Source organism: Dendrobates tinctorius, unplaced genomic scaffold (assembly GCF_039654945.1).
Source record: "Dendrobates tinctorius isolate UK_male_01 unplaced genomic scaffold, ASM3965494v1 ptg000112l, whole genome shotgun sequence".
Taxonomy (NCBI): domain Eukaryota; kingdom Metazoa; phylum Chordata; class Amphibia; order Anura; family Dendrobatidae; genus Dendrobates; species Dendrobates tinctorius.
This window is the reverse complement of record NW_027361780.1, coordinates 3225593-3252887: the sequence shown is the minus strand read 5'-3', so window position 1 is coordinate 3252887 and position 27295 is coordinate 3225593. Positions and strand designations below refer to the sequence as shown.

Genomic DNA, 27295 nt, shown 5'->3' with positions numbered 1-27295 from the left:
CTCGACATGTAGGCGGCACTGATTGAGAAACCCCCGGCACAATTTGGGATCCCTCGCTATACCTTGGAGGCTTCCCCAAACGTGGCGGTGGATGAGGTGCAGGGTCGCGGGGCAGAGGCCGCTGCAGAAGACTGCAGGGACTGCAAACGATCATCAACGGACGCCATGTAATTAAGAATATGGGACTGTGTATCACGCTGCTGCGCGAGCTCCTGCTGGAGTCCCGCCAGCAGAGGGGCGCTCCCTGGATCGGAGATTAGAATGGCGGATAACCGAGTGTCCATGGACTTCATAAAAGCCATAATCCCTGTTTGGTTCTCCCGCAAAAAGAGTAATTCTTTTTGGGTGGCTGCTGAGGCACCAGCGGGGTCCATGGCCTGATTATACTGTAAGAGGTAGCAAGAGTGGACCCTCTGGGTCGCAGTACCGGGATCCCTGGGGCGAGCTGACCAGGTAGTGCCGACCCCTATATAGGGACCGTTAGGAGCAGGCCCGAAAGAGTCGAATACCGCGACAGCTGGTACCAAGAGGGGCGGCTCAGGAGCGGATGAGACAACAAGGCAGAGGGTCAGGAGTTACCGGAGTCAGGAGTGACTGGAGTCAGGAGCGACTAGACGGGGCCAGAGTACCGTACAGGAAGGCACACGATAATCAGGCACCTCCATGAGTAAGGAGCCGCCTGATATACCCCGTGCTGGAGCTTGATTGGTGATCGCTCCACAGGGTTGGTGCAGAAGGGGTTAAGTGAGGGGAAGAGCGCACGCCCGTGGCCTAAGGCGCATGCCAGGAGCAGGGGAGGAGGAGGAACCCTCGTGCTGGATCCCCCGGGCTGCAGGACGGGAGGCCGGGGGTGCCTCTCAGCGGCCGGAGCCGTGAGCCGAGGGGGGGACCCTGGGAGCAGGAGCAGAGGGAGCAGGACCCGGCATGACAAGTGGCGCCGGCCCCGGCCTGACAGGTGGCGCCGGCCCCGGCCTGACAGGCGGCGCCGGCCCCGACCTGACAGGCGGCGCCGGCGTGACAGATGGCTTTCTGCAGGACTTTGAACGGCAGTGTGCCCTTCATCAAGTGAAGCCAGAGGATTGGGTTCAGGTTCTGGCCAGCAAGCTGACAGGCCGGGCACCGGACGCCTATCACACGGTACCTGATGAGAACTGCATGGACTATGAGCGGGTCAAAGAAGTGATCTTGGCCCGGTATGCGCTGACACCATAGGCATACCGCCAAAAGTTCAACGGACTTATAAAACAGGTAACAGATACTCATGCTGAATGGGCCTGTAAACTACGGCGGTCACTGCTACAGTGGGTACAAGGGAGCCAAGCAACCACTAAGTAGGATGTCCTCCAGCTCTTCTTGTTAAAGTGATTCTTTACTGGACTAAACCCCGAGACACAAGAATGGCTTCGGGACAGATGGCCAATGACTCTTGAGGAGGCCGCTCGTCTGGCCAATGAACATCATGATGCCAGGAGGTCTCAGTTGCCAGGATCAAAGACTGTCACTAGGGGCCCTCCCATCGGTCTGGAGGCCCCTAAACCACAGAAGATTGTCGGGGGACCAGCTAAAACCCCGGCCTACCAGAGTCCCTCTGGGGCGCGATGCTACACCTACCATCAGCTAGGGCACCTGCAAAGACAATGTCCCAACCGGACTCAGCGTACCCAGTGGCCATAGGTGGAAACGGCTTCCATCAACCGGGCCGCTGTACACTACTACCAAGGCGAAGCATTGGGGGCTAGGACTAATCCGGGAATGCAAGAGATGGAGGAAGTGCTGCATGAAGTAGACCCCGTGCAGGCAGCCCAGGCAAATAATCGACAACAGCATCGACAGGCGGTGTGGGTTAATGGGAAACGTATGCAGGGACTAAGGGATTCCGGAGCAACTTTGACCCTTGTGAAGCCCCATCTCGTCCGGGACCAAGAGAAGTCGGACCGGACAGTGGCCGTCCGTGTGGCCATACATCGACTGCCCAATACCAGGATTCACCTGAATTGGGGAGTCGGGATGACCTTGTTAAGGTCGGCCTGATGGAGGATTTGCCTGCGGACGTCTTGCTGGGAAATGACTTGAGGCCCATGTTGTCTGCATTCTCGGTTGCCCCTCTGGCTGAGACCTATCCTTTGACCACCTGGAGACAAGCTCGAGCTGCGGAGGTGGAATCACACTCAGAGGAGGCCCAGGTAAGACACCCCAGCCCTACACGTATTCCCATAGCCAGACACATTTCTTGGGCCACCCCAGCTGAGTTTAAAAGGGAGGTACTTGAGGATCCCTCATTACAGGGGTATCATGGGAAGGCACAGGAGGGGAGAGGCGTACTGGTAGGGGAACAGTTTGTATGGCATCAGGGACTCCTCTACCGGGTTACAGAGCAGCGCCACACAGGGACGAGCCCCACTATAAAACGACAGCTGGTAGTGCCCAAGAAGTATAGGCAGGAGCTACTGCGAATCTCTCATGACATACCCTTGGCCAGGCACCTCGGCGTCAGTCACGCCAGGCATCGTCTGACACAAAACTTCTTTTGGCCGGGGGTAACCTATGATGTTCGTCAGTACTGCCGGACCTATGACAGTTGCCAGCACATTGGCAAGAGGGGAGATCGCTGCAAGGCCAAATTACACCCCCTCCCCATTGTGGAGGAGCCATTTAGCCGAGTAGCGGTCGATCTGATAGGGCCGTTAGCCAAACCCAGTCCGTCAGAGAAAAAGTATATATTGACAGTGGTAGATTATGCCACACGGTATCCAGAGGCGGTTGCATTACCTAACATACTGGCAGAGACGGTGGCGGCTGCCCTGCTCCAGGTTTTCTCACGGGTTGGATTTCCCCGGGAGGTTATCTCGGACCAGGGTACCCAGTTTACAGCAGAGGTGACCAACCAACTGTGGAAGCTGTGCGGCGTAAAGTCCATTAGAAGCGCCCTGTACCACCCGCAAACCAATGGGTTGTGTGAACATTTTAACGAAACATTAAAACAACTCATTGGGACTTTTACCAGGACCTACAGGGACAGGGAGAAATTCTTGCCACACCTCCTGTTTGCCTATCGGGAGGTGCCCCAAGAATCCACGGGGTTCTCCCCGTTCGAACTGTTATACGGGAGGCGGGTAAGGGGACCCCTAGACTTAGTGCGAGAACACTGGGAAGGGGAGGGAACCATAGAAGGGATACCTATTGTGCCCTGTGTGCTGGAATTCCGGGACCGCCTACAGGAGCTGACTCAGGCTGTACATGGGAATATGCAGGCGGCCCAACGGCGCCAGCGCGTGTGGTATGATCGGAGGGCCAGAGAACGCACCTTTGAGATAGGACAGAAGGTCCTGGTGTTAGAACCAACTAGGCAGAACAAGATCAAAGCTGCATGGCAGGCGCCCTACCAAGTAGTGGGGAAAATAGCCGACACCACCTACAATGTCGCTGATTGTGATGACCCCAGGGTTATCTGCGTGTTCCATGTGAATATGCTGAAGCACTACCAGGAGCGCCCTGAAGAGGTAGTGGCCATCTGTGCACCGAAAGCAGAGGATTTAGCAGGACTCCCCTTGCCTGATGTCTTAGGGGAGAGGACTCTAAAACATGGGACCAGGTACACTTGGGAGAAAACCTAGGGCCCCAGGAGAGACAGCAGGCGGAGGCGTTGAAGCAGCGACAGGATGTTTTCAGAGAGACCAGGGTACACCCATCTGGCAAAACACAAGGTTGAGACCCAGGATCAGACCCCCCTGAGACAACACCCCTTCCGTGGCCCTGAGTCTGTACGAAAAGGGATGCGACAAGAGATACAAGAGATGTTGCATTTAGGGGTCATTGAAGAGTCAGTCTACACCAAACCGGGTAGTCCCATCCTTCTTAGGTACTAACACTACAGGGGATGCCCAGGGACTATCGCAAGCTAAATGAGAAAACGGTGATGGATGCGTATCCCATGCCGCGTTTGGATGAGTTGTTAGGCCGGCAGGCGGGGGCAAAGTATTAGACCACCATCGATCTATGTAAAGGCTATTGACAGATCCCCCTAAGTCCTGATGCTATTTCCAAGTCTGCATTTGTCACCCCATTCGTCTTATTCCAGTTTCGAGTTATGCCATTCGGGATGAAGAATGCCCCTGCGACCTTCCAGAGGCTGGCTGACCGGCTTCTGGATGGTCTCCAGGACTATGCTTGTGCCTACCTGGATGACATCGCCATCTACAGCGCGACATGGGATGAGCATCTAAATTACCTAGAGACAGTATTGGACAGGATCCACAAGGCCGGAATCACCTGGAACCTCAACAAGTGTCACGTGGGCAAAGCAGAGGTTCAATATTTAGGACATTGGGTGGGAAGTGGGAAACAGCGACCAGAACCAGCCAAGATTGAGGCCATAGCCAAATGGCCCACCCCACGCACTGAAACCCAGGTCATGGCGTTTCTAGGGACAGCAGGGTATTATAGGAAATTTGTCCCCAATTACAGTAGCATAGCCAAGCCCCTCACTGATCTGACCCGTAAGAACCTCCCCTGCCAGGTAACCTGGACCCCCGAGTGTGAGGAAGCCTTCCGCCAGCTAAAGGACGCCCTCACAAATACCCCGGTATTGGCCGCACCCGATCCAACTAAACGTTTCCTTGTTCACACAGACGCTTCTATGTTTGGACTAGGGACAGTGCTGAGCCAAGTCGGGCCGGACAGTCAAGACCACCCGGTAGCTTACCTGAGTCGGAAACTACTTCCCCGCGAAGCAAGCTATGTGGCCATTGAGAAGGAGTGCCTGGCAGTAGTATGGGCACTCAAGTTACAACCATATTTGTATGGACGACAGTTTTCCCTCCTAACGGACCATAATCCCCTAGTGTGGCTTAATTGGGTCTCTGGAGACAATGCCAGATTACTGCAGTGGAGTTTAGCCCTACAACCTCTAGACTTCACCAACCACTACAGACCTGGCAAACAAAATGGTAACGCCAATGGACTAAGTCGACAAACGGAACTTGTACCAACCACATAGACTTCGGTCATCCCCAAGCCGATCCGTTAAAGATCAGACGGTGTATGACAATCACGTCGCTGAAAAGGGGGAGCCGTGTTTCAGAACCCCCCAGCACCCCGAATAGGAGATGCATGTATGATAGGTGCAATGTGATATGCATACCCCTAATGCAGCAACCGACCGACTGCGACCCCTGGGCAGAGGTAAAAGATATCCCACATCTGACCTCCCCCACCTTTGTAAATCCCACGGTAAATGATCGGGGGTCGCCGACCACCTGCGACTATTGTAATGTACATCTGACGTCTTAATTGGAGCCTGTTATCTACTGGCCCGCCACATATTGATTGTCCTGTCCTCTGTATGTATATATATTCTGAGACCAGTGAGTAAAATGTTGTCACACTGGAAATACGTGGAGAAGCAATGATCTTTTATATGTTCCCATGTTACAAAGCCTTTTGAGCCAGCGTCCTTCATCCAGAAGTGAGGAAAAGTAAAGTGGACCTCCTGAAATACGGGGTGTTAATGTAAGAGGTATTACAGCACAGAAGACCCTGTTACAGCGGGGTAGAGGGAAGAGCACCAGGGAGGCTAGTCCTGATCTGTCACACCCCAATAAGTTTGCTAAGTTGGCAGATGAGGGGAGCTGCAGCAAGGCATGTCCTCTGAAAGCCAGAGGAGTGTCTTCTCCAGTAAGGGGGCAATAGGAGAGCAGGGCAGGCCAGACAGGTGCTGATAGAGGGGGACTCAATTATTAGGGGAACAGATAGGGCATTCTGTCACAAAAACAGGGATCGTCGAACGGTGTGCTGCCTACCTGACGCTCGAGTCCGACACATCGCTGATCGGGTTGACTGATTACTGGGAGGGGCTGGTGAGGATCCAGCGGTCATGGTGCACATTGGCACAAATGACAAAGTTAGAGGTAGGTGGAAGGTCCTTAAAGATGATTTCAGGGAATTAGGCTGCAAGCTTTAAGCAAGGACCTCAAAGGTGGTATTTTCGGAAATACTTCCTGTGCCACGACAGAGAGGCAACAGGAGATTAGGGAGGTTAATAAGTGCCTCAGGAATTGATGTAGGAAGGAGGGGTTTGGGTTCCTGGAGAACTGGGCCGACTTCTCAGTTGGCTACAGGTTCTACGCTAGGGACGGGCTGCACCTCAGTGGAGAGGGTGCAGCTGTGCTGGGGGAGAAAATGGCTAGAAGGTTGGAGGAGTGTTTAAACTAGGGACGCGGGGGTATACCTTTTATAGGAGGGGAAAACAGTGCAGATAGAGACCTGGGCACAAATAATGAAATTCTGGGTGGGGGTGACATGGGGGGTGGGGTTAGAACAGTTAATAATTTAAGAAAGAATAGAGGTACAGAGAGATACATAAAGTGCATGTATACTAATGCCAGAAGCCTTGCCAACAAAATGGAAGAATTGGAGTTAATGTTATTGGAACATAATTATGACATGGTGGGGATATCTGAGACATGGCTGGACGAGAGCCATGACTGGGCGGTTAATTTACAGGGCTATAGTCTGTTCAGAAATGACCATACAAATAAGCGAGGGGGAGGCGTGTGTTTATATGTAAAATCATCCTTAAAACCCATCCTGCGTGATAATATATATGAATCTAACGAAAATGTAGAGTCCCTGTGGGTGGAGATAAGGGGAGGGGGAAAAAATAATAAATTACTGATAGGGGTTTGTTATAGTAAGTCTCCAAAAATAATGGAAGCAACAGAGAATATCCTCATAAAGCAAATAGATGAAGCTACGACTCAAGGAGAAGTCATTATTATGGGGGACTTCAACTACCCTGAAATACATTGGGGAACCGAAACCTGCAGTTCCAGCAAAGGTAATAGGTTTTTGACCACTATGAGAGACAATTACCTTTCACAACTGGTTCAGGACCCAACAAGAGGGGGGCACTGCTAGACCTAATATTAACCAACAGGCCAGACCGCATATCAAATGTAAGGGTTGAGGGTCACTTGGGTAATAGTGATCACAAAATAATAAGTTTTCATGTATCCTTTAATAAGATGTGTAGTAGAGGGGTTACAAGGACATTAAACTTCAGGAAAGCAAATTTCCAACGGATGAGAGATGATCTTGGTGCAATTAACTGGGATGGTGTCCTGAGACATAAAAATACACAAAGAAAATGGGAGACGTTTATTAGCATCCTGAATAGGACCTGTGCACAATATATACCGTATGGGAATAAACATGCTAGAAATAGGAGGAAACCACTATACTGTAGCTAAATAGAGCTGTAAGGGGAGCAATAAGTGCCAAAAATAAAGCATTTAGAGAATTAAAGCAAGTAGGCAGTAGTAATAAATACAGAAAATTAAATAAATTCTGTAAAAAGCAAATCAAGATAGCAAAGACTGAGACAGAGAGACTCCTTGCCAGAGAAAGTAAAAATAATCCCAAAATATTCTTTAACTACATAAATAGTAAGAAGCTAAAAAATTATAGTTTTGGTCCCCTTAAAAATAATCTGGGTGAAATGGTGGATGAGGATGAGGAAAAAGCCAATATGCTAAATGACTTTTTTTCAACAGTATTTACACAAGAAAATCCCATGACGCATAACATGATCAGGGATAAAAATTCGCCATTAAATGTCACCTGCTTAACCCAGCAGGAAGTACGGCGGCGTCTAAAAATCACTAAAATTGACAAGTCCCCGGGCCCGGATGGGATACACCCCTGAGTACTGCAATAATTAAGCACAGTCATAGATAGACCATTAGTTTTAATCTTTAAAGATTCCATAATCAGTGTCTGTACCACAGGACTGACGTATAGCAAATGTGGTGCCAATATTCAAAAAGGGGACAAAAACCTGGAGGGTTTTCTAAGAGATACTATACTGGAGTATCTGAAGAAGAATAACCTCATGACCCAATATCAACATGGGTTTACAAGGGACCGTTCCTGTCAGACTAATCTGATAAGCTTTTATGAAGAGGTAAGTTCTGGACTGGACCAAGGGAATGCAGTGGACGTAGTGTACATGGACTTTTCAAAAGCTTTTGATACGGTGCCACACAAAAGGTTGATACATAAAATAAGAACAATGGGGATAGGGGAAAATATGTGTAAGTGGGTTAAGAGCTGGCTCAGGGATAGGAAACAAAGGGTGGTTATTAATGGAGCACACTCGGACTGGGTCACGGTTAGCAGTGGGGTACCACAGGGGTCAGTTTTGGGCCCGCTTCTTTTTAACATATCTATTAATGACCTTGTAGGGGGCATAGAGAGTAGAATTTCAATATTTGCAGATGACACTAAACTCTGCAGGGCAATCAATACAGAGGAGGACAATTTTATATTACAGGAGGATTTATGTAAACTAGAAGCTTGGGCTGATAAATGGCAAATGAGCTTTAATGGGGATAAATGTAAGGTCATGTACTTGGGTAGAACGAACAAGATGTATAATTATGTGCTTAATTGTAAAACACTGGGCAAAACTGTTACTGAAAAAGACCTGGGTGTATGAGTGGACGACAAACTCACATTTAGTGGCCAGTGTCAGGCAGCTGCTGCAAAGGCAAATAAAATAATGGGATGCATTAAAAGAGGCATATATGCTCATGAGGAGAACATAATTTTTACCTCTATATAAGTCACTAGTGCCACCACACTTAGAATACTGTGTACAGTTCTGGACTCCTGTGTATAAGAAAGACATAGCTGAACTGGAGCGGGTGCAGAGAAGAGCGACAAAGGTTATTAGGGAACTAGGGGGTCCGCAATACTAAAGGCCCCGTCTCACTAAGCAATCTCGGTAGCGAGATCGCTGCTGAGTCACAACTTTTGTGACGTAACAGCGATCTCACCAGCGAGATTGCTGTGTGTGACAGCGATCAGCGAGCGGCCCCCCTGCCGGTATCGCTGATCGCTGCAAGAAATCTCTGGACATTTCTTTGGTCGCTGGTCTCCCGCTGGCCAGCACACATCGCTGTGTGTGACAGCGGGAGACCAGCGATCAGGTGTAAAAAATAATAAAAAAAAAAAAATATATAGTTATTCTCACCTTCCGATGTCCCGTTCAGCCATCCTGCCTCTCTCCACGCTCCGGTCCCAGTGATCCTTTGCACGAATGACCGCGAGACTTTGTTATCCCGCGAGACCGTAACATCTCGCGGTCATTCATGCAAAGGATCACTGGGACCGGAGCGTGGAGAGAGGCCGGAAGACTGCGCGGGACATCGGATGGTGAGAATAACTATATTTTTTATTTTGATTCTATTTTTTACAGGATGGCCAGCGATGCCGGGCGCTCGGCATCGCTGTGCTGATCGCTGGTGAAGCTGTCTGTGTGACAGCTCACCAGCGATCACATAGCGACTTACTAGCGATCCTGACACCTTGATATCGGTGTCGGGATCTCTGGTAAGTCGCTTAGTGAGACGGGGCCTTAAGACAGGTTATTACACTTGTGGTTATTTAGTTTGGAAAATCGAAGGCTTAGGGGTGATCTTATTACAATGTATAATTATATGCGGGGACAGTACAAAGACCTTTCTAATGATCTTTTTACTCTTAGACCTGTGACGGGGACAAGGGGGCATCCTCTATGTTTGGAGGAAAGAAGGTTTAAGCATACTCACAGACGCGGATTCTTTACTGTAAGAGCAGTGAGACTGTGGAAATCTCTGCCATATGATGTTGTAATGAGTGATTCCCTACTAAAATTTAAGAAGGGACTGGATGCCTTTCTTGACAAGTATAATATTACAGGGTATATACACTAGTTTCCTTAATATTGCGATGATCCAGGGAGCTACTCTGATTGCCGTATGTGGAGTCGGGAAGGAATTTTTTTCCCCAATGTGAAGCTTACTGTTTGCCACGTGGGTTTTTTTTGCCTTCCTCTGGATCAACATGTTAGGGGAAGTTAGGATAGGATATGGGTTGAACTAGATGGACTTAAAGTCTTCCTTCAACCTTAATAACTATGTTACTATGTTAATAACTATGTTACTATATCCAATTGTGGATATTATTTTTATTCCAAGATCTAGTGAATAAAATGAACTTTTGTTCGTGGGACAACCACTTTAAGTCTCTCACTAGATGGACACTGTTTTATAGTGATTACTCTTCAGTCACCAATACCTATATTAAAAATCTTGCAGCAGATGACACTGGATTCACTTTTAACCACTGTCATTTTCTATGTCCATGTGACCGCTATAAAGCATATGTCTGAGTTATGCGGAGCAGCAGCCTAGGTAAGATCACTGCACCATAATCACATACAGAAAATAAATATAATCTGTAATGAGAAAAAAATGTGTGGGAAAAGATATGCGGGAAGTCTTAGTATCTGATCCTAGGCAATAAATTCTCTATAAATACTCTGATGACCTGCTTGACCCAGACACTATTGTTTGACTGATGGAAATGTTGTTTGCTCATCTCTTCATGTGGATGATAATTTCATGGCTGCTATATGAGAGCTGGCTTGATGCCGCCTTCCACTTGGAATGCAGATCACTCATTCAGCTACTCATTTAGCTATCCTTTGAACTGTATAATCTATTTATTTAACTCTTATTATGCTAATCAGCTTCACATTTCACAGTCCACCTTTTTGTATTTTTACTAGGCGCCTTAATCTAATCCTATGGAGGGCTTTATCCCAGGAGGAAAGAGATAAGTGAGTCTCCACTTAATTTTGAGCTCTTGTTTGACTGTAGTTAAAAGGTTAATATTAATGTATTCTACTGTGTCTAGAACTAAATAAAGGGATAGTCCTGTGAGAAGATGTTATCACCTATGCACAGGACAGGTCAAAACATGTAGATTGGTGGTGATATGATTTATGAGAAACCCACCGATTGACCCGCTAAAATAGCAGTCTTGCACGCACACTGCCACTCCATTCATTCTCTATAAGAATTTGTCAACCATGTATATTAGATGGTTATTGTCTGAACATTTTCAGGCGATTGACCAACAGCCATATTGGTTGCTCTCCCATACATGGCTACAACATTACTGTGTATGGTAGGCAATCCTTTATTGGCTTTTTAACAGCTGCAAAACATGCAAGGCTGGGAATCGAGCATGATGCTCGAGCACCTGCGATACTCGATGTATACCCGACCACCGCAATGCACGTTCGAGTGGTGAAGAAGCTTGCTCATCACTAATGCTGAGGTGTGCCAAATTATCAGATTGGCTCTACTACATCTGTATGTTTTGCTTGTTATTTTTGAGATATCAGCTAGGCCACTTTCACATGTTCAGTATTTGGTCAGTATTTTAAACTAGAACAATGTGGGAAGGGAAGCAAAAGGCCAGAAAAAGCCATACACCTGATAAATGCTATTGAGAATTCTGCTATTAGAAGTGGGAGAAAAGAACAAAGACAAAAAAATCTAAATAATAAAAATATTGGAGAAAGAGAAGCCAATCACAAACTAAAATGTTTCTATACTAATGTACAAAGCATGGGCAACAAACCAGGAGAATTGGAACTACTAACGCAGGAAAAGAAATATGATGTCATTGTAATCACTGAAACTTGGTGGGACAATACACATGATTGGAATACAAGGCTAGAAGGATACAACTTATTTGCAAGAAACACAGACTTGATAAATGAGGAGGAGGTGTCGCACTGTATGTTAGAAACGCATATATCTGCACAGAGATTGAAGCTTCAGAGACTGGGATTTCTGTGGAAACTGTTTGGGTAAGAATACAAGGACAGAACAATGGAAAGGACACCATTGTAGGCATTTACTACAGGCCGCCTGTGCAAGCTGAAGATATGGATGAACTCTTTATGCATCAAATGGCCAAGTTATCCAAAAAATATGACATAGTTGTCATGGGAGATTTCAACCATCCAGACATTTGTTGGGAATCTCTCTCAGGCAAAACTAACAGGTCAAGGAAATTCTTATCTTCTCTTGCTGACAACTTTATCTTCCAAAAGGTAGGGGAGAAAACAAGGGGATCTGCTACCTTGGATCTAATCCTCATAAACAGGGAGGGAATGGTTGAGGAGGTAAGAGTGGCTGGAACCCTAGGAGGTAGCAACCATGCTATTTTAGAATTTTGGATAACTAGAGGAGGAAGACCTGTGAAGACTCAGTTGTCAAGGTTAGATTTCAGAAAGGCTGATTTTAAGGGATTCAGAAAGAGAATTGGAGGGATCCAATGGCTGGATATCGTTAAGGACAAAAATATCCAGGAAGGATGGGAAATCTTGAAAAATGAAATTGTTAACAATTCCAAAAAGAGGGAAGAATAGGAAGCATTTAAGGAAACCAGGATGGATGAACACAGAACTTAAGCACATGCTAAAAAGGAAGAAATAAATGTTTTTAAAATGAAAAGAGGGAGGCATCTCTAAAGAAGAATGCTGTCTGCAGAACCTGCAGGGCACGAATCAGATTAACTAAAGCTGACAATGAATTGAGGCTTTCAAGAGACATCAAAAGCTATAAAGGATTTCAGGGATGTGTCAAAAGTAAAAGAAAAGTCGACGCTATAGAATTTTTACAGGATGAAAATGATGAAATGGTAAGACAGGATATTGAGAATGCCAAACTTTTAAATTCCTATTTTGCATCTGTTTTCTCTCAGAAAGGAAATGTAACATCAACTGTTCTACACTATCCTACTAAGGGAATAGAAGAATCCAGGATATCTATAAACAGAAAGATAGTGAGGAAACATTTAGCTAACCTAAATGAATTCAAGTCTCCAGGTCCAGATGAATTACACCCCAGAGTACTGAAGGAGATAGTGGAATAAATTTCTGAACCACTCTCCATAATCTTTGAAAATTCTTGGAGAACAGGAGGTCCCAGAAGACTGGAGAAGAGCAAATGTTATTCCTATCTTCAAAAAGGGGAAGGAGGTGGACCCAGGCAACTATAGGCTAGTGAGTCTGACTTCTATACCAGGAAAGCTCTTTGAACAAATTATTAAACAACATGTATGTAAGTACCTGGATAAAAATGAAGTGATTAAACAGAGTCTGCATGGGTTTGTAACTAATAAGTCATGTCAGACTAACTTAATTTCCTTCTATGACAGAATCACTGACTGGGTGGATCAGGGAAATGCTGTACATGTAGTATATCTTGACTTCAGCAAAGCATTTGACAAAATATCTCGCACCATCCTTATTGAAAAAATGACTAAGTATGGAATGGACAAGGCAACTGTTAGGTGGATTCATAACTGGCTTAGTGATCGGACCCAAAGAGTGGTCATAAATGGCTGCACATCCAGTTGGAAGTATTAGGAGTCGGATTTCTGCGTTTACTCAGCAGGGATCCAGATCCTCACATTCTGCACTCTCCTATTTTTCCACTGCAGAGGAGATTGCCTTGCAGCAAATGTCTCCTGAGGCCAAGTCCTTCTGTCCTCTTACTGGGCATGCTCATGGGACGATCTCCCATTGGAGATCAGGAGTCATGTGCTCAGGTCCTGCTCCAGTTCTCATTGGTCCATCTCAGAGATCTGGAAGCGTGCAGAAGGTCCCGTCTACTATAAAAGGCGCGCATGGCTTTTCCGCCATGCGCTAGTATAGACTATACTTGCTATGTGTGAATGGTGACAGATGTATGACTCTGGTGACTGACTCATTTGAAACCCCTTCCCTCTGATATTACGCATGGTGATAGGGAATTAGTTTAGTAGTCAGCGCCCGTCAGTGGCAAGCCTTAAGCCACTGTGCTCACCGCACTGCTACGCTAGCGTCCGACATCGCGCTTGCTATCTGGCTTTGTCGTTGAGGCGCAATGTCCTACGCCGCGCTGCAGTTGCAGCCCTTCTTGGCGTTCGCAGCAGCGATGTTGCACACACGGTAGGTCTAGAGGGACACAGCTCCCCTGTCTTGGGGCCTGCTCCTGTGACCAGATACCGTGTGTGCATTTACCTGAAGCCTGTGTCTCTAACAGGTTCAGCGTTTTGTATGCTACCTGAAGCCTGTGTCACTAACAGGTTCAGTGTTTTTTATGTTTTTGTTGTGGCACCTCTGTGTGTGAACAGAGCCTGCTCTGCACACTCCGGGTGAAGTTAAACCCGTGTGCATCATACCGCCATATTGCTCCTCTGTCATCACTCAGCAGCGGTTGTTACACCTACTGCACGGTGGACCCCGAGCGGCGAACGCACTTTATTATTTATTTTTATTTAGTGCGTTCCGCTGTTCCTAACATTATACTAGCGCCAGGGTCTGGCTAGTGATGGCAGAACAGCAGCAACTCTTACAGTGTATTCGGCAGCTTGAGGGCCAGCTGGCCACTCTTGAGAGGGCTCCCTCAGCTGCACAATCAACCGAAGCTGCTGTAAAGGCAATCACAGATGCGGTTTCCCGTATGTCCACGTCCTCCCCCGCGCCGACAGTTACCCGCCTCCCGTTGCCCGATAAATTTTCTGTCGATGGCGCCTCCTGTAGGGGTTTCATCAGCCAGTGCTCCATTCAACTGGAGTTACTGGCTGCGCGATTCCCTACGGAACGGGCCAAAGTGGGGTTTATTGTTTCCCTGCTGTCGGGCAAAGCGTTGGAGTGGGCTACACCACTATGGGAGCGTGGTGACCCAGAGGTCCGGACCGCTGCTCACTTTCTAACAGCTATTAAGCAGGTCTTCCTCGGTCCATGGGTCACGCATGATACCTCTCTTCAGCTTCTTGCTTTGACTCAGGGTGCTCTCTCGGTTAGTCAGTATGCCGTCCATTTTCGGACACTGGCTTCCGAGTTGGAGTGGTCCGATAAAGCCCTCATCCCTATGTTTTGGAGAGGTTTGGCGGAGCATGCTAAAGATGCTCTCTCCACTAGAGAGGTTCCTGCCAGTTTGGAAAGGCTGATTGCCATTTCCACCCGCATTGACCTCCGTTTTTCGGAGCACGGTATGGAGCGTGCTCAATCCAAACGGAAGGTTACTCCGGCTCCCAATTTTTTTGAGCCTCTGGAACTACCCGTGCCAGAAGTTCCACCCCCAGAGCCCATGGAGGTGTCTCGCGCCGTTCTCCAGGCGTGTCCGGCACAAGACTCCAGTCGCTGTCTTATTTGTCAACACACGGTGTCTCAGAGCAACAGTGCCCCGCAACGGCCAAATTCTGTACCGCCAAGTAAGACCCTTGTTCCTCCCCACCTTTTGCCGAAGGTTCTTGCCTGGGCACACACATCCAGGAGGGGTGGTCACTGTGGCTATATGCAGACTGCAAAACTCCTGGCAGGGTCTTACTGGTGGCCGCACAGGGCTCGGGATGTTAAAAAATATATTCGGGTCTGCGCCTTTTGTGCTCGGAATAGCCTCCTTAAGCAAAGAGCGGAGACGCCTGCCGACACACGGTGGCGTTCCACTTTAACTTCCGCTCCCGCTGTCTCCCACGGGTCCCCTCTCAGACCTGGCGATCTTGCGACCCCCTGAGGCCTTCCACGTGTCCCGGGTCTCTCTGTCATCTACCGGGACATCAAACTTGCCTGCGGACGAGTCTGAAGCCTATACCTCTACGGGCACAAGTTGGTGGATCGTAAGGCCCAGGGAGGGGGGCCCTAGGAGGGGGGGTAATGTTAGGAGTCGGATTTCTGCGTTTACTCAGCAGAGATCCAGATCCTCACATTCTGCACTCTCCTCCTATTTTTCCACTGCAGAGGAGATTGCAGAGGAGATTGCCTTGCAGCAAATCTCTCCTGAGGCTAAGTCCTTCTGTCCTCTTACTGGGCATGCTCATGGGACGATCTCCCATTGGAGATCGGGAGTCATGTGCTCAGGTCCCGCTCCAGTTCTCATTGGTCCATCTCAGAGAGCTGGAAGCGTGCAGAAGGTCCCGTCTACTATAAAAGGCGCGCATGGCTGTTCCGCCATGCGCTAGTATAGACTATGCTTGCTATGTGTGAATGGTGACGGATGTATGACTCTGGTGACTGACTCATTTGAAACCCCTTCCCTCTGATATTACGCATGGTGATGGGGAATTAGTTTAGTAGTCAACGCCCGTCAGTGGCAAGCCTTAAGCCACTGTGCTCACCGCACCGCTACGCTAGCGTACGACATCGCGCTTGCTATCTGGCTTTGTCGTTGAGTGGCAGTGTCCTGTGCCGTGCTGCAGTTGCAGCCCTTCTTGGCGTTCGCAGCAGCGAAGTCGCACACACGGTAGGTCTAGGGGGACAAAGCTCCCCTGTCTTGGGTCCTACTCCTGTGACCAGATAACGTGTGTGCATTTACGTGAAGCCTGTGTCTCTAACAGGTTCAGCGTTCTGTATGCTACCTGAAGCCTGTGTCACTAACAGGTTCAGTGTTTTTTATGTTTTTGTTGCGGCACCTCTGTGTGTGAACAGAGCCTGCTCTGCACACTCCGGGTGAAGTTAAACCCGTGTGCATCATACCGCCATATTGCTCCTCTGTCATCACTCAGCAGCGGTTGTTGCACCTACTGCATGGTGGACCCCGAGCGGCGAACGCACTTTATTATTTATATTTATTTAGTGCGTTCCGCCGTTCCTAACAGGAAGAATGTCTCAAGTGGGGTACCACAAGGCTCCGTCCTGGGCCCTGTAGTGTTCAACATCTTTATCAATGATTTAGATGAAGGAATTGAGGGTAAACTGATTAAATTTGCTGATGACACAAAGCTAGGAGGGATAGCTAATACTATAGAGGAGAGAGAGGATTCAAAAATATATAAATAAACTGGAGAAGTGGGCAGCAAATAATATAATGGTTCTTAACAGGGGAAAAATGCAAAGTACTACACCTGGGCAATAAAAATGAAAAAAGCATATACAGCATGGGAGGAATAGGGTTAAGCAACAGCACATGTGAAAAAGACTTGAATATACTAATAGATCACAAACTATGAGTCAACAGTGTGATGCAGCAGCAAAAAAGGCAAATGCAATTCTAGGATGTATTAACAGAAGCATACAGTCTAGATCATGTGAAGTCATTATTGCCCTCTACTCCTCTTTGGTCAGACCTCATCTGGAATACTGTGTCCAGTTTTGGGCACCACATTTTAAAAAAGACATCAACAAACTGGAGCAAGTTCAGAAAAGAGCGACCAGAATGGTGACCGGTCTGCAAGCCATGTCTTATGAGGAAAGGTTGCAGAATTTGGGAATGTTTAGCTTGCAAAAGAGAAGACTGAGAGGAGACTTAATAGCTGTCTACAAATATCTCAAGGGCTGTCACATTGTAGAAGGATCAACTTTATTCTCATTTGCACAAGGAAAGACTAGAAGCAATGGGATGAAACTGAATGGGAGGAGACACAGATTAGATATTAGAAAAAACTTTTTGACAGTTAGAGTGATCAATGAGTGGAACAGGCTGCCACGAGAAGTGGTGAGTTCTCCTTCAATGGAAGTCTTCAAACAGAGGCTGGACAGACATCCTTCTGGAATGATTTAGTGAATCCTGCTTTGAGCAGGGGGTTGGACCAGATGGCCAAGGAGGTCCCTTCCAACTCTGATTCTATGATTTTGCTTCAGTATATGTAAGCCAAACCAGGAGTGGAACAATCAGAGGAAAAGTATAATAGAAACACGTCACCACTTCTGTATTTATTGCCCACTCCTGGTTCTGGCTATCAGATACTGAGGTAAAATACTAACCAAATACTGAAGGTGTGAATGAACGTCCCTCCCCTCGAATGAATATGAGGGGGATCGCATGATAACACAGCCCCCATTTTATGGTTATAGGTTTTGTAAGGTGTTTATCATTGGTTGGGTATGCAAAGGGTTAAGGGACCTGTGTAAGCTGTGCAATGCATGAGCAGGTTAAAACCGGTTTGGTCTGGTTCCTCTTCCCGCTTTTTTCTGTTAATTTGATTGGCTCCTGTCAAAAAGTGGGGCAAGATTGATGCTATAAATAACAGCTGTTTGTAGGATTTACCTCATCATCACAAGAAGACTGAAGATCCTTCCCTCCCCTGTTTTCTTGATTGATGTTGTGTCATTTATTTTGTGGGAAAATCACCCGGCTTCCGGGCGGATTTGGATGAGCTGGTTATGATTTAATTCATTTTACAGAATCTAAATGGTATTATGGTTGATTACTTCTGAATTTTAAAGTACAGTCATGGCCAAAAGTATTAACACCCCTGCAATTCTGTCAGATAATACTCAGTTTCTTCCTGAAAATGATTGCAAACACAAATTCTTTGGTATTATTATCTTCATTTAATTTGTCTTAAATGAAAAAACACAAAAGAGAATGAAGCAAAACATTGATCATTTCACACAAAACTCCAAAAATGGGCCGGTCAAAAGTATTGGCACCCTCAGCCTAATACTTGGTTGCACAACCTTTAGCCAAAATAACTGCGACCAACCGCTTCCGGTAACCATCAATGAGTTTCTTACAATGCTCTGCTGGAATTTTAGACCATTCTTCTTTGGCAAACTACTCCAGGTCCCTGATATTTGAAGGGTGCCTTCTCCAAACTGCCATTTTTAGATCTCTCCACAGGTGTTCTATGGGATTCAGGTCTGGACTCATTGCTGGCCACCTTAGAAGTCTCCAGTGCTTTCTCTCAAACCATTTTCTAGTGCTTTTTGAAGTGTGTTTTGGGTTATTGTCATGCTGGAAGACCCATGACCTCTGAGGTAGACCCAGCTTTCTCACACTGGGCCCTAAATTATGCTGCAAAATTTGTTGGTAGTCTTCTGACTTCATAATGCCATGCACACGGTCAAGCAGTCCAGTGCCAGAGGCAGCAAAGCAACCCCAAAACATCAGGGAACCTCCGCCATGTTTGACTGTAGGGACCGTGTACTTTTCTTTGAATGCCTCTTTTTTCTCCTGTAAACTCTATGTTGATGCTTTTGCCCTAAAAGCTCTACTTTTGTCTCATCTGACCAGAGAACATTCTAACAAAATGTTTTAGGCTTTTTCAGGTAAGTTTTGGCAAGCTCCAGCCTGGCTTTTTTATGTCTCGGGGTAAGAAGTGGAGTCTTCCTGGGTCTCCTACCATACAGTCCCTTTTCATTCAGATGCCGACGGATAGTACAGGTTGACACCGTTGTACCCTCGGACTGCAGGGCAGCTTGAACTTGTTTGGATGTTAGTGGAGGTTCTTTATCCAACATCCGCACAATCTTGCTTTGAAATCTCTTGTCAATTTTTCTTTTCCGTCCACATCTAGGGAGGTTAGCCACAGTGCCATGGGCTTTAAACTTCTTGATGACACTGCGCACGGTAGACACAGGAACATTCAGGTATTTGGAGATGGACTTGTAGCCTTGAGATTGCTCATGCTTCCTCACAATTTGGTTTCTCAAGTCCTCAGACAGTTCTTTGGTCTTCTTTCTTTTCTCCGTGCTCAATGTGGTACACACAAGGACACAGGACAGAGGTTGAGTCAACTTTAATCCATGTCAACTGGCTGCAAGTGTGATTTAGTTATTGCCAACACCTGTTAGGTGCCACAGGTAAGTTATAGGTGCTGTTAATTACACAAATTAGAGAAGCATCACATGATTTTTCGAACAGTGCCAATACTTTTGTCCACCCTCTTTGTTATGTTTGGTGTGGAATTATATCCAATTTGGCTTTAGGACAATTCTTTTTGTGTTTTTTCATTTAAGACAAATTAAATGAAGATAATAACAAAGAATTTGTGTTTGCAATCATTTTCAGGAAGAAACTGAGTATTATCTGACAGAATTGCAGGGGTGTCAATACTTTTGGCCATGACCGTAACTCAAAAATAAACGTCACTGCCATTTTATTCCACGTTTTGTTGGTGTCATGTGTAATTATTTATGAATGAGTGGGGTTTGTGTTACCATGTAACCTTATGGTATGTTGAACACATCATATCACAGATAGCAGAGGTGTTTTCATGAGTAACATTAAGTGTGTCAAATGTTATTTTAAAGTTATGTCTATTTCTGGTAAAAGCTTTGACAGTGATGTTCCAATCTCATACTTGGATAATAAAGAAGCCCTCCACCAAGCTTTAGACAGACTAGGATGGCCTGTATCTGCTGACGATGTAATGTTACTAGAAGAAGAGATACGAGCAGGAAAAACGTATTTCCAGCAAGCTCTGGATCTGCAGGAAACCACCAAGAAAACAACTCAGGCTGAAAATTCAGATACACAGGTAACATCCAAGATCTCTTACAAAGAGTGAAAATATGAACATACGATGTGAAGTAAAATGACATCCGTGCCGTCCAAGAACCATCACTCTTTTATTTTTCAATCAATAACCTAACACATAGGGGCTTGATTTTTGTGAGATTAGTTTTTTGTTTTATGTTATAATTATATACCATATAATATATTTAAAAACGTAAAAAATATTTTTGTTTGGAATAGAAAAGAAAACCGCAAATCCAAAATTGTTTTTTGGGTTTCATTGTTAAGCTGCTCCTGAGCTAACCTTTATCTTTGTTATTGCGGTAGTAAATTTATGCCACTTTTGCACAGTAACATTTTTTTCTTTTTGCAAAATATTTGTTTTTGCATCACCGTATTCTGAGAGCTGTGACTTTTATATTTTGCCACAGGCAAAGCTATGTGAGAGGTTCTTTTTTGCAATATACAGTAAGTTTACATTTATGTTGATTGCTTTGTGTTCCCTTTTTTGGGTGTCAGTACAATGAAAAAGCTACGTTTTTGGCATGTATTTTGTTTATTTTATTTATGGTGTTCATTGTTCAGGATAAGTAATGTGTCAGTTTTATAGTTAGGGATGCAACAATACCAATAATATGTAATTTTTGGGGGGGACATTTTTACATATTAACTGCATTTTTAGGGACAAAAGTTTTTTCCCCAAAAAATTTGTTTTCTTCTATTATTTTTACATTTTTACAAATTTGGTTTATTTTTTTACTTTTTTGCTCATCTTCACTATGGGACTTGTACAATGGTCTGATCACTGCTCTAACGCACTGCATTACTTCTGTACTTCAGGGCATCAGATCTGTCTGTGTTGACACCTGACATATGGTAGGGCCTAACAGATCTCTAAAGCTGGTGCCATGGCAACCATAGGGATAGCACACTTGTTAAAATGCCACAATCGGTGTGTAGCCCTGGTGGGTGGGCGCCCTCTGCGCAACGGGATGGTCTTACTCTGGAGGGGCTTGACTAAGTGTCTACTTGGTCTTCACTAGGGCCTCTGATGGTGAGGATAGGCTTGGCTGCGGGTAGACACCAGGTACCACTCCAGGGCAGTGTCCGGGAATGCAGCAGCTGACCGGAGGGTCAGAGCTGCAGGTACGAGGTACAGGAGGGTGAGGCAGAGGTGTAGTCAGACAGTCCAAGGTTGGAGCAGGTAGCATGGGTTCACAGTACAAAGCGAGAGTAAAAGATGTTGAAGTTAAACAGCGGGTATGTAGTGCGTGTGCTGACCGGGGGGTGGTCCCTACAGCACACTCCGTACTCCTGATGCAGTCCCCGATCCTTTCCCCGATGAGCGATAAGACTGGAGTCCAGAGCCAGGAGTGCTTCATACAAAAACGGTTTATTCTTCTCCAGAACACAGCAACCTTTCGGACAGCTTCCATACACCTGCCTGGTTACCTGTTACATGTCTCCTCCTTCCCTCCTCTGCTTTCCCGGTGCAACGTCTTTTCAGCCTGTTTCACTGTGCCTGCCCTAGGCCACCGGCCACAGCGATCACTTACTCGGCCCATCCACCCGCAGCTACACCTACTTCCCTTCAGTGTGCAGCTCTCCAACAATTTGGTACCCCAGGCTCTTCTCTCTTGCAGCTGTCTTCCAGGGGCCACCCCCTCTCTGAGCTCTCTAGGTCTGGGAAAACCGCCCTTTTATCGTCTGAGTCAGGAAATCCCCTACTTGCTACGCCCACCTTCCAGACTGTTCTCAGACCTTACCTGGTGTTATGTCTCCCCCTAATGGCTGGGTTCTGAACTCCACTGTTCCTAGCTGACTTTCTTATAAACAGTACCCATGCATTTATAACAATATGAGACATACTAATACAGTTACACATATAGTTACAGAGATGCATGTCACATGACCCATATATATATATATATTTTAACTATTTACAGTCAGATTAGTCCACATATTAGTCCACCCTCCTACAGGTAAACAGGCTGAGTCATTAACAGGAGACAGAATGCATAGATATGAGTAAATAAGGTGCTAGCACACTAAGAACCAACTTTCAGGCAAAGAGTGGTGACAGGAGCTGCCTAATATAGCCCTAGTGGCACGGGCTAGACTAGGGAACCTAATCTCTGCAGGACACAGCAGGGCTAAACTCCTACAGAGACCGGCCAAGCATCCCTAAAACCAAAGGGAAACCAAATGCTGATGGAACAGTGCTGAGGAGGCATGCAAGTTACTGCCGTGACATGGTGCTAACAGCGATCATGGCTAATGATGATCCCATAATGACCGCCATAAAAAGATATATTGCCGGAAATTAAGTTAAACTAAATTTCTTATTGCCGTCAATAGCAACCAGCTGACTCATGGCTGTACTATATAGCACGAAAACCCATAAGATAGAAAAATGGCACAACTCTCCACAATGATCAACCACAAAAGAGCAAAAAACAGTATAACATGCCAGTAGAATTAATAAGCCTTTATTCAAAGTAGACTAATGGAAACAACCTAAGGAGAACCAGCAGTCAAAAGATCCATAAAAGGTAATATTTTATTGAATAATGTTTAAAAAAACATATATATATAATATGGACATACAGTGTATTGATAGGGAGGAACAGCAAATACGGACATAAAGTGGTCATAGGACCAGCCACACTGCAAACACAGCACCAGGAAACGGCAATGATGAAATAGTTACAAGATACTGATAATAAGTCAGAGACACATAGAAAAATAATGATCTTATAGCAAGGAGTATTAAGGAAACATCACCATGTAGCAAGTGCTACTGCCCTTCTATAGACTACAAAGTTCCCTGATAGTTAGAAACATACATTGTAACTTAACCGATGCTCAAAGAGCATCGCAAATGAAATAGCTAATAGCTACATTCGTGTACCTGGAAACAATGGTGGCAGTGGGGTCGATCCAGTCCCCGACGCGCGTTTCGGAGCCAAAGGACTCCTTCCTCAGGGGGCGCCCCACTGCCACCACTGTTTCCAGGTACACGAATGTAGCTATTAGCTATTTCATTTGTGATGCTCTTTGAGCATCGGTTAAGTTACAATGTATGTTTCTAACTATCAGGGAACTTTGTAGTCTATAGAAGGGCAGTAGCACTTGCTACATGGTGATGTTTCCTTAATACTCCTTGCTATAAGATCATTATTTTTCTATGTGTCTCTGACTTATTATCAGTATCTTGTAACTATTTCATCATTGCCGTTTCCTGGTGCTGTGTTTGCAGTGTGGCTGGTCCTATGACCACTTTATGTCCGTATTTGCTGTTCCTCCCTGTTGTGAGTTCATTTTCCCCTTCACTACTGAGGCCCGAGGAACTCCCTCTTCTGGTGAAGAAAGGTAGTGAGCCTGATTGTCAAACACCTGGGGCTGATGATGATGACTGGCTGAATGGAGTTAATGACTGGATATAAGGCTGCCGACGCCCTTCTGGCCTGCGGGTGATTTCTCTGTGGACTTCTAGGAAACCAGTCTGATTCCTGCTCATCTAAAGCTAAGATTTCTGCTTTGCCTTTTTGCATTAGTGTTTTATTTTCCTTGCTTTTCTGGATTCTGCCATTCCCTGCTGGGGTGAGCTGAATCTCCTTTTGCCTGTTGCTCTGTCTTCAGAATATTCCTGAGTACTGACATAGCTTTTTTGAAGCCTAGCGTCTTCAGGGCCTTTTTACTGTCAGTTTGTTGGCTCTTATTTTCATAGGGTTTTTCACGGATTGCAGACAGCAGCCTTCCTGTCCTTTCCTATCTAAGCTAGCGTGGGCCCCATCTTTGCTCAGTCTATCTTTCTGTCTGTGTTTTGTTCTTTCTTCTTGCTTCACCGTCATTATATGTGGGGGGCTGCCTTTTGCTTTGGGGTCTGCTCTGGGGCAGTTTAGATTTCCCTTTCTGTCTTTAGGCTATGTAGTCCTCCGGCTGTGATCGAGGGGCCTAGGACATCGTAGGAAGCCCCCACGGCTACTGCTAGTTGTGTTGATAGGTTCAGGGGTCTGCAATCCGATAGCTGCCAACTTCTCTGGTTTTCTGGACTTAGCTAGCATTTCTATTTTTGCCTCCTACGGTGACTCAATCATAACAGAATCACCCGCCATACCGCAGATTCTAGGGTACTCAATAGCAGGAAAGAATTGTATAAAAAAAAAAAAAAATGTGTATATTTTTTCCTCTGTATCTCTGAGGCCGTAGGGGGAATTTTTTTTTTCTCTCAATGGAGATAAAGCAATTGTCTGATCGTGTGGAGCAGCTCGCTGCGGAAGTGCGGGGAATTTCCGCCTACCTTGCTCATTCACATGCTGCTGAACCAAAGATTCCTACACCTGATGTATTTTTTGGGGATCGGTATAAATTTTTGAATTTCAAAAATAATTGTAAATTATTTTTTGCCTTGAAGCCTAACTCGTCAGGGAGCTCCGCGCAGCAGGTTAAAATTGTCATCTCTTTGCTGCGTGGCGATCCCCAGGATTGGGCGTTTTCTTTGAAACCAGATGATCCTATTCTGACTAATGTGAACGCATTTTTTCAGGCCTTGGGGTTGTTGTATGACGAACCTAATGCCATTGATCAGGCTGAAAAGACCCTGCTGGCATTGAACCAGGGTCGTGATTCTGCAGAATTGTACTGTCAAAAATTCCGAAAGTGGGCAGTACTTCCTGGAATGATAATGCCTTGGCTGCTCTCTTTCGGAAGGGGTTGTCAGAAGCCATAAAAGATACTATGGTGGGATTTCCTGTTCCCTCTGGTCTTGACGATTCTATGTCTTTAGCCATTCAGGTTGATCGGCGTTTACGCGAACGCAGAGCTGCACGAGAGGTGTTGCCACCTGTTGAACAGATGTCTGAACCTATGCAATGTGATAGAGTTTTTTCCAGAGAGCAGCGTCAGGAGTTCAGAAGGCGTAATAAGTTGTGTTTTTTCTGTGGAGATGCCTCGCATATTATTTCTGTCTGTCCTAAACGCGAGAAATGCTTTGCACACACGTTTTCTGTTGGTGGTGTTCAACCTAAGTTTCTTCTGGCTATTACTCTGATCTGCTCCCTGTCCACATTTTCCGCCAAGGCTTTTGTGGATTCGGGAGCAGCTCTAAACCTAATGGACTTGGATTTTGCTAAACGTTGTGGATTTCCGATGACACCTATGCAGACGCCTATCCCTTTGAGGGGGATTGATACTACTTTAGCTAAAAATAAACCTCAGTTTTCCATCAAGAAAATTGCAGGTTTTTGGTGTTACATAATCTGCATGATACTATTGTTCTGGGGTTTCCCTGGTTACAAATTCATAATCCAGTTTTGGATTGGAAATCTGTGTCTGTGGTGAGTTGGGGTTGTCGGTGTGCCTTTAGTGAGGCTCCGGTGTTTTCCACCTCTCCTCAGTCGCATGATGTTCCTGATTATTTGGCGGACTTTTATGATTTATTTAGTGAGAATGAGTCTGCGTCTCTGCCTCCTCTTAGGAGTTATGACTGTGCTATTGAACTGAGCCCGGGGTGTAAATTTCCCAAGGGTCGGCTCTTCAATTTATCTGTACCCGAGCACGAGGCTATGCGATCCTATATTAAGGAGACGTTGGAGAAGGGTCATGTTAGACCATCCTCGTCACCCTTAGGTGCCGGGTTTTTTTTGCAGCCAAAAAGGATGGATCATTAAGACCTTGTATTGATTATCGTGCTCTCAACAAAATTACTGTTAAATATCAGTATCCGTTACCCCTGATTTCTGATCTATTCTCCAGAGTTAAAGGTGCTTGCTGGTTTACCAAGCTTGACCTCAGGGGGGCGTATAATCTTATTCGCATTAAGCATGGGGATGAATGGAAGACGGCGTTTAATACTCCGGAGGGACATTTTGAGTACCTGGTGATGCCTTTTGGGCTCACTAATGCCCCTTCTGTCTTCCAGTGCTTCATGAACGATATTTTCTGAGATTTTGTCGATAAATTTTTGATTATCTATCTGGATGATATTTTGATCTTCTCCAAGGATTGGGATTCTCATGTGGAACATATTCGGACTGTGTTCCGGATCTTGAGGGAGAATTCCCTGTATGTCAAAGGATATAAATGCCTTTTTGGAGTACAGAGAATTTCTTTTTTGGGATTTATTTTGTCCCCGTCAACTATTGAAATGGACCCGGCCAAGGTACAGGCCATTTACGATTGGGTTCAGCCCACTTCTTTGAAGGCCCTCCAGAAGTTTTTGGGTTTTGCTAATTTTTATCGGAAATTTATAGCAAAATTTTCTAGTATTGCCAAACCATTGACTGATTTGACTAAGAAGGGTGCTGATGTGTAAAATTGGTCTCCGGAGGCTGTTTCTTCCTTTCAGGAGCTGAAGCGAAGATTCACCTCCGCCCCGGTTTTGCGGCAACCTGATGTCTCACTTCCGTTCCAGGTAGAGGTGGATGCTTCTGAGATTGGTGCAGGAGCTGTTTTGTCCCAAAAGGATCCTGTAACTTCTAAAATGAATCCCTGTGCTTTCTTTTCCCGAAAGTTCTCTCCATCTGAACGTAACTATGATGTGGGGAATCGGGAACTGTTAGCCATGAAATGGGCATTTGAGGAGTGGAGACATTGGTTGGAGGGAGCTAATATATACAAGCGGGGGTCTACTTTACCAATACCGATCAAAGGTGTAAATAGCAAATTGGTATGGACATATATGTATATATATTAAAACTTAACTTTTAATCTTAAATTAAAAACTGTATATTGCAAATTAGGGTGCCAAAAAAAAAAAAACATAACGTGATAGTGCCCGTGCAAACGTGCCCATAAAAACAAATTATAATGAGACGCCTTCTATTGTCCAGATATGGGCGGATTATTTTTCCCTCTCTTTAGTGTCTAAATATGGCCAGGTATTAATAATACAGAGCACTAGCCATAGATCATCTCAGCATATGCAGCGACACTTTTTTTAGAGGTTTTCTTGGGTGACTAAAACATTATTATAATTCCTGTTCCCATTTCAAACATTGTGAACAATTACCGTTAGAAAGCGAATCATAAAGGAATATCTATTTCTCCAAATCAGATATATTTAAATTACATCCGCATATTTTACAGGTCAAAATGAACAATATATAGCACCCATGGAGTCCAGTATAGTGTAATGCCTCATATTCCACAATATTACTGCATATTAAATACTCCCATGGTGCATTATTAATATGTCCTTATACTCATCTCATGTGTATTAGGCCTATACA

At 45.6% G+C, this 27295-nt stretch overlaps 1 protein-coding gene across 1 annotated transcript in view; it reads left to right on the top strand.

Moving 5' to 3' along the window:
* The window catches only part of VWA3B (von Willebrand factor A domain containing 3B), a 347179-nt gene that overhangs the window by 170633 nt on the left and 149251 nt on the right, over positions 1-27295 (top strand). The window contains exons 21-22 of the mRNA XM_073589743.1: positions 10610-10660; positions 19881-20085. Coding sequence (XP_073445844.1) covers positions 10610-10660; positions 19881-20085 — 256 coding nt within the window. The remainder of the gene's footprint in view (positions 1-10609; positions 10661-19880; positions 20086-27295) is intronic.